The sequence below is a fragment of the Styela clava genome, chromosome 5 (assembly GCF_964204865.1).
Source record: "Styela clava chromosome 5, kaStyClav1.hap1.2, whole genome shotgun sequence".
Taxonomy (NCBI): domain Eukaryota; kingdom Metazoa; phylum Chordata; class Ascidiacea; order Stolidobranchia; family Styelidae; genus Styela; species Styela clava.
In genome coordinates, this window is record NC_135254.1 from 7,196,992 (window position 1) to 7,204,538 (window position 7,547).

Here is a 7,547-nt window from a genome sequence, read left to right on the forward strand (position 1 = left end):
TCGTCTTATCGACTTTCCTCTCCGGGATAAATATGTAAATCCTATACCACACTCCCAGAGTCAAGGTACTACAGACTTTATGGTTCTGTTACACATCAACTCCAGTCGGAGGTCATTTTGTTTAGATCTTGGGGAAAGAAGCTCGATCCGATAACTATAGCTACCCCAAACAACATTGAAAGCATAAAATGCTAAATATCGAAGAATTTTTCGTTTTCAATGTTATTATCAAAGTAGGAATGTTGAAAATGCACCGCATATCATTTCAGCTTAAAGTCGGGGTATTCAATGTTGTGAATTCTTCAAGAATTATTCTTGATAACAAAAATTAATTTGTATTGAACAAGCAGATCAAAGCATTTTTTACCTAGATAAGTCAGCAACCAGACAATAATACCTCGCATGATATTTATTATTTGGGCAACTTCAAAACAAGCATAAGATTTTCATATTTATTGAAATAGGTAGTTAATACGAGCGCTCAATCATTTGACCTCAATCTCAAACAACTCCCCAGTTAATTGCTCCAAATGTATGAAGTAAAAAAGGCCTACATGGTATGAATGAGTAATATTTAATCTTAAACCAATGTAAAAATTAAATTCCGATACCCAATGCCTATATTATAAAAATTCAGATGCTAGCCATAAATTTTTTTTGCGGAGTTTGTCTGTCATGGAACAGAGGAAATGGATAGCAGTAAAGGGATATTATGTTTACTATTCAAGTAACATTTCCCGCCATTCAATTCCATTTCTTGTAAGAATTCTACAATGAGTTGGCGATAGTCTTTTGACAATTGGGATCTTTCAATTTTGGTTATCCCAGCTGGCACGAACGTCCAGAACAAATTGAATTACATTCTTTTAACTTCGATTCAAGAATTATTTTGATAAGCTCCATTTTTAAAACCATCACTTCAGTAATAGGATGTATTCCAATGGCAGTATAAAAAGTTTTGTTCATATCGACATCGTGAGGCTTTCCTAATCAATGGTCAGCTTCTCAAACCTGGTACTTACAGGACGATGCCCCAAGTAACATAACTTCTTTGGAACATGATGAAAGAGAACACAGCTTTTGGGCATACAAACAAATAAAGGTGAAGAGTGAAAGTTAATGTGTTTTTTCGGAGGGGAAGGGTGCAAGCGGTCATTCATCTAACACTTCAAAATCCTATCTCCCCCCACCCCCCCTTTATAAATACAAAGCCCCACTATCATTTCTCACGGAATTGCAATGGGGAGGGAAGTCATTGTTCATCTCAACACTCCCAAATCCAGGTCCCCCCTGTATAAATGCAAATCCTCACGGTGAACGACAAATCAAAGAGTGCGCATCATACAGCCCACAAACTTCCACAGCTCTCAGGTTTAATTCACTGAATATACACAAACAAAAAATAAATAGAAGGAACTTAAGTTTGATTCAATATAATATTATTTCGTTCAAAAACAACTGAATGAAATTGTCAAGTGTTCAATTTCGAGATGAGCAATGCTGATGAAGGGTGAACATCACACCAAAATGAATAGTTATACAGCCTTCACAGGGGTCTTATTAGAAGAGGATTTTTTCCCCTTTTCCTGCAATTTTTCTTTCGCATCTTGCACAAGGGGGAGAAGTTTTCTCTCAGATGCAAGAATTTTTATCATTTCTACGATAAAGGGTAGATAGTTATGTTTTCGACGGACATTTTCTACTTTGTAATTTCTTCGTTTTTCATCCTCTAAATCGATAAGATTTTGCAATCTATTAATCTCTGTGGAAATAAATTGGTCTTGATTTTCAGTTTCCATCTCTTCGCCTGATTTTACAGCAGCTTGAAGATCTTTTATTTGCTTTTCTAAAACCATTTTTCGATCTGATGTAATTGCCATAAGATTGAAATGAATCTCCCCTTCTTTATATCTATTAATTCGTTTTTGAATAGCTGTTCGTGCTAAATTTAACCAATCTGTATCAACGAACGATCCATGATCTATAGGCCCAGCTTTTATTCCGTCCAGCTCGTACAGTCGCCCATCAATCGGAACATAACCAATGAAATGATAACTGTCTTCCTCTTTTCTTGGCATTGAATTATCATATTCAAAAATTTGTTGACGCGAAAAACTATTATGGACAGTTCTTATTAGGATAGAGTTACTGAGTGCTAGTCCTTTATTAACGCTATCAAACGCCTGAGTGAAGTCTCTAAAGTCCGAAAGCATGCTTCCTAGTCGTATATCGCCATGTTTTACATTTAGGAGAATATTGACGATAGCTTGCGTTGCACACGCATTTGTTATCACTTGCTTGGCAAAAAATATGTCATCTAGTCTGCTGTCTTGCACAATCGATTCTTTGGGATCGGAGTCTTTAATACATTTGAACAAAAATACTAATCCATGGACGGGTTTTAACGATTCAAAACTGTCCTCGTCGAGAGAAAATATTTCTTCTACCTGTACCCCTTCCACTCCAAAATCTCTGATAAGAGCAGAGAAAACACCTGGATCGCTCTCGATTAAACACCACTCCCCTGCCATTATAATAAATAATTAAATTAATCTGAAAGAAACAACAAAATTACACTGAATTATTTTTATTACCAATAAACCAAATTGAACTTGGAATTTTCACTAACATACAAAAACATTCAAATACAGTTCAAATTAGCCAACGACAAAAATTCACTAACGAAAAAAATAGTGTGGAAATGTCGGAAAAATTTAAAATATCAATGCATCAATCAACCTGTGAAAATGATCAAGTCTCACAAAGATAGTATTGGTATATGTAGTTTGGTGAATCGAATTATATGCAACTTTACACAACATTCCCATACCAGTAAATAAACAACATAACGTTTAGTTCGGCACAAAGCAACAGTTAAATTCCTATTTGAAACCAATACGCAAAGCAGGTCGAATAAGATTAGAATAAAACTGTTCCAACAAACTTTCGACACAATGAGAATGTTATTTTTAATCCAAGACGTTAAATTTCACAAGATTGTCGTTAAAAAAAATCCAACCATAAGCCCAATCTCTAATATTTTTCTATTTTGGACTAAGAGAAATCAAAAAAGCTCATTGAAAGTTAGCATTGACAACTTGCAAAATTGCTATTTTTTCTAATTAGTTCCCGTTCCTGTGGACTTGAAAAAAATTATCACATGATTGGTGAATCGGTTGCAGTTATAATAATCAAAGAAAATTACAATCCTGGATTAATAAGGCAGAAATCAAATAAGTGGGATTAAATCTTGCCACAATCTTGGATCTTGACTGGTTTGCTGGGCTTTCCGGATTGGCATCCAACTGCCTCCATTTTTTGGACAACATCCATTCCGTCTACAACTTTTCCGAAAACAACATGCTTTCCATCAAGCCATTTTGTTTGTGCTGTGCACAAGAAAAATTGGGATCCGTTGGTATTCGGTCCGGCATTGGCCATTGACAATATTCCTGGCCCAGTGTGCTTGAGATCGAAATTTTCATCTTCAAATTTGTCTCCGTAGATTGATTCACCCCCGGTCCCATTTCCTCTAGTAAAATCTCCTCCCTGACACATAAAACCAGGGATAATTCGATGAAAACTGCTTCCCTTGAAACCTTTTCCCACTTCTTTGCGGCAGCAAAGTTCTTCGAAATTTCTCGCAGTTTTTGGTACAACGTCACCTCTGAGTTCCAATACAATTCTTCCAGGAGGAGCTCCTCCGATGGAAATGTCCATAAATACTTTCGATTTGCCACCACCAGCCATTTTTGATATTTTTGTGTAGACTAAAAATTTGTGAAACTATGATATAAAAACATAGGATCAGTTAAGACAACAGATCTTTCAAAAATTCAAATTTTCGAGCCACTTCCGAATCATAATAGCAAAGATATTACAGCACTCAACAGTGAAACACTGAAAAATAAAGCAAAATACCAAGCTACAGAAAAGGGGTCCGGAGAAGTTTAGCACCACATGTACTTCTGGTTGACCTGGCTCAACAATTTTTGCATATGTCAATCCTTACCACCACCTGACTACGTCACCGAAAATTGCGTCGTTTCGACCTCACAGTGGCGTAATAAGGCCCACCGAAGTATGCGGATGGTCGTCCAAAACGCGCAGACAATCACCCGAAATCGAGCATGCAATTTCTCTCGTCACAACAATCACGATAGGAGAGAGATCGCCGGCTTTAGCAAGTGTTCGTTATCGGCGGCGCAGATGTCATTTCGGGCGATCGTAATTATACTTTAGCAATCTCTATGACGTGATGGCGACGTCGTAGTGACGTAAATTTTGGATGGCATAGTCAGGTGGACGTTAGGAATAACATATGCAAAATTCGTTATGCTTCGGCCACTGGAAGTACTTGTGGTACTAAACTATACTAGACCCCAGAAAAGGATACTCTCGTAGTGCAGTAATGGGTGTACCAGGTTAAGGTCAGGCCATAATTTCAATCAGATTTTCCGTATTTCTAGTACGAGTTCAGGACTGTCTGTGTTAGCCGAATGGATATACTCCCTGTTCACAGGTTTGAGTCCCTTTGTACAACTTGATATAAAGTTGGCGAACAAAATTAGTTACCTCCATTATCATATTATGGTACATGCACTTCTGGAGTGCCCAAAAAAGCATAGTCTCTCGTTTTACATGTAGTTAGGCAAGGGAATTTGCTTGAAGCAAAGGCGCAAGCATTTCTGGTCGAGGATTAATCCTACAGGGGTGGTGACTCCACTACGACCCATGGGCCGGGGCCACGGCCCATCTAATTGGGCCACATGGGCCGTGGCCCATCAAGCTATGGGCCGCGGCCCCGTCAGGAAAAATTCAATTATCTTACCAAAATTTTCAATTTTTACAAAATTGTCAATATTCGAACCAAAAAATAAGCTCCTGTAGTATGTGTACCAGGTTAGGGTTAGGGCAAAATTTTGTTCAGATTTTTTATATTATGAGTTTGGGGACTGTCTGTGTTAGCCAAGTGAATAGTTCCTTTACACAACTTGATGGGCCGCGGCCCATAGCCTGATGGGCCTAGGCCCAATTTGATGGGCCGTGGCCCCGGCCCATGGGCCGAAGAGGAGTCACCACTTCCACTCGATTAATCTTTGAAGGAAATTGCGGGTACCCACTGAAATCCATAAGGTGCTCTAACCTGAGCTGTGAAGTCATGGCGTCTTTTTTCACTAGTATCAAGTGTGGGAGTCGAAATTCTGAATTACACATAGTCTAAGAAAAACAAAATCTCAAATTCCAAGGATAACCCGTTATTCAAGAGGACATTGATTATAAGAGTGAGTGTGCGAACTCCTCCTTCACGAAATAGTCCGAGCCTCCATATCGCAGTACAGCACCCTATACAAATCGGGTGACATTGTCCCGTTTCAGAGAAACCCATTTTACAGATGACCAGACACCCCTTCTTTGGGAGACGTCTGGACATTGTTGTCCCTCAAGATCGGTAATAATGCAGTATAATGAAGTTGCGCAAAATACTACAAAGAAGCGCACTCTAGTAACGGCATCATTGAATTCCTTGGGAAAAAATAATCCGATTTACCAAAGGAAAAAAAATTCTACCGTAGCATTCGAGAGTTTTTAGCAAAAAACGGCAATTTTGGTCATGTGACGGCCTCAATTAATTTAGATTTTCATTGAAACAAGCATGGCACGATATGAAGCATCTGACGTGGTCCCAGACGCCCCTCGTTTGTGAGACACATAGAGTGTTTGTTTCATTGAGCCAAATGGAGGGAAATTCTTAGAATTTGGATAGTGTGCTGTACTGTATCGGCAAACCGGTAACAAGCAAAATGAACTAGAAAAAGCACAATCTAAAAACATCATCATTTCATCCCCATAAAAAAGTGATTTACAGAAATAAAAACTTTTTTACAGTGGCAGGAGTTTTTAGCATAAAACGGCAATTTCGGTCATGTGACGGCCCAATTACAGAATTAATTCAAATTATTATAGAGACAAGCATGACGCGATATGACCCATCTTTCGTCATGCCAGACTCCCCCCCGCTATTTGTGAGACACATGCTGACATAAGAGTGTTTTATTGAACCAAATTACCGGGGGGTCTTACTACTTACTGAATACAGCGCGAAACACCGCAAAGAGCGCAAAACAGCGCAAAAGAGCGCGAAACAGCGCAAAAGAGAGGAAAACAGCGCGAAACAGAAGGAAACCAGCGCAAAACAGAGGGAAACAGCGCAAAACAGGAGACGCAGTCATTACCACCTCCTGCCACGAAAGAACCACGGCGCCTCTCGCCATGGTTTTATGGCGCTATTTCCGGCATATTTACAAGGTTATGTACCGGATTATAGGTCATCATGCGAAATTTTATCTACCTTTTTGGTGCTCCAGAAGTATGTGCAGCAATATGTCGCACAACCTGAATCCGCTACACACACACACACACACACACTATTTTCAGGTTGTGCGCCATCTTGGTGCACATACTTCTGGAGGTCCCTTTTTACCTAACCCTAACCCTAAAGCCAACCATATCCATATGAAAAATGTTCTAAATTATGGTACCCTAAATGTGTCACCAGCAGGGGCAGACCTGCCATTACAGCATTACTGGCTACATACGTTGGTTTGTGTTTTTAATTTGCTGCCGTGGTACTCCAACTCAAAACAAGGTGTCCCGAACTCATTGCAAAATTTTTTTCTGCTTCACACTGTTTCCCTCTGTTTTGCGCTCTTTCGCGCTGTTTTGCGCTGTTTCCACACTGTTTTGCGCTGTTTCCCTCTGTTTTGCGCTGTTTTACGCTGTTTCGCGCTGTTTCGCGCTGTTTTGCGCTCTTTGCGGTGTTTCGCGCTGTATTCAGTAAGTAGTAAGACCGATTACCGGGCATTCTTAGAAGCTGTTTAGTTTAATTTGCTCCCATTGCACTGAATCAAAATGTACCAACATCAAAATGTAGTGGACAAAACTATTTTACATTGTTAACAAATGCTTCTATGACAGTAATATGCAAATACAGAAATTCAGTAACTGAAAAAGGGTTCAAAGAAATTCTTCCAATTCAGCAGTTCAAGTTGATGATTACTAGATAGAATAAAAATGCCCCAATGTGGTCGTCTGGACCGCAAATGTCAGAATGTTTAAAACAAATAAAATTTAAACTAAATAAATAAATAGGGTACTTCATTTTTAAGTTTCATTCTAAAAATTAGTATTTTGTAGAATAAAATCCCACAGTGTTACTAAAAATGCAGAAAAACCTCCATTCATCCATTAAGAAAGTCAGTTTTAAAAAATTGAACAAAATAGGCAGCCAATAAAACCATTACTCATAGCTTTCTATCATTTAACATATAAAACGACCGAAAATTTTGGCAAATATCCACGTTCAACTAAGTCAAAATTAGTACTACATATTATACTCTATATTCAGACACAGAAAATTTATTTTCACAATAATAAATTACCGAATTCAAGCCGCCAATGGCAAAATTCAATTCAGCGTTGAAGTATAGTACGCAAATCAGTAATATTACCTGTGCACTTTCTGCCAACATTAACGTCTTAATTTA

The 7,547-nt window shown here is 38.5% G+C and overlaps 2 protein-coding genes across 2 annotated transcripts; both read right to left on the bottom strand.

Moving 5' to 3' along the window:
- Positions 1-1,356: 1,356 nt before the first annotated feature.
- Positions 1,357-2,532, bottom strand: LOC120343941 (ubiquitin carboxyl-terminal hydrolase isozyme L5-like). The gene has a single exon (XM_039412994.2). The coding sequence runs from the start codon at positions 2,529-2,531 to the stop codon at positions 1,536-1,538; it is 996 nt and encodes a 331-aa protein (XP_039268928.2). The 5' UTR covers position 2,532; the 3' UTR covers positions 1,357-1,535.
- Positions 2,533-2,552: 20 nt separating this feature from the next.
- Positions 2,553-7,547, bottom strand: LOC120343942 (peptidyl-prolyl cis-trans isomerase-like). The gene is made up of 2 exons (XM_039412995.2): positions 7,512-7,547; positions 2,553-3,786 (listed from the first exon to the last, which is right to left on the bottom strand). The coding sequence occupies exons 1-2, from the start codon at positions 7,530-7,532 to the stop codon at positions 3,244-3,246; spliced, it is 564 nt and encodes a 187-aa protein (XP_039268929.2). The 5' UTR covers positions 7,533-7,547; the 3' UTR covers positions 2,553-3,243.

What these genes read in the sequence shown, in the direction of transcription:
- LOC120343941 (XM_039412994.2), bottom strand. Translation starts at nt 2,531, where the DNA reads ATGGCAGGGGAGTGGTGTTTAATCGAGAGCGATCCAGGTGTTTTCTCT.
- LOC120343942 (XM_039412995.2), bottom strand. Translation starts at nt 7,532, where the DNA reads ATGTTGGCAGAAAGTGCACAG. An exon ending in TGTTGGCAGAAAGTGCACAG is followed by an intron (nt 3,787 to 7,511) that starts GTAATATTACTG and finishes TTTATATCATAG; the next exon opens with TTTCACAAATTTTTAGTCTA.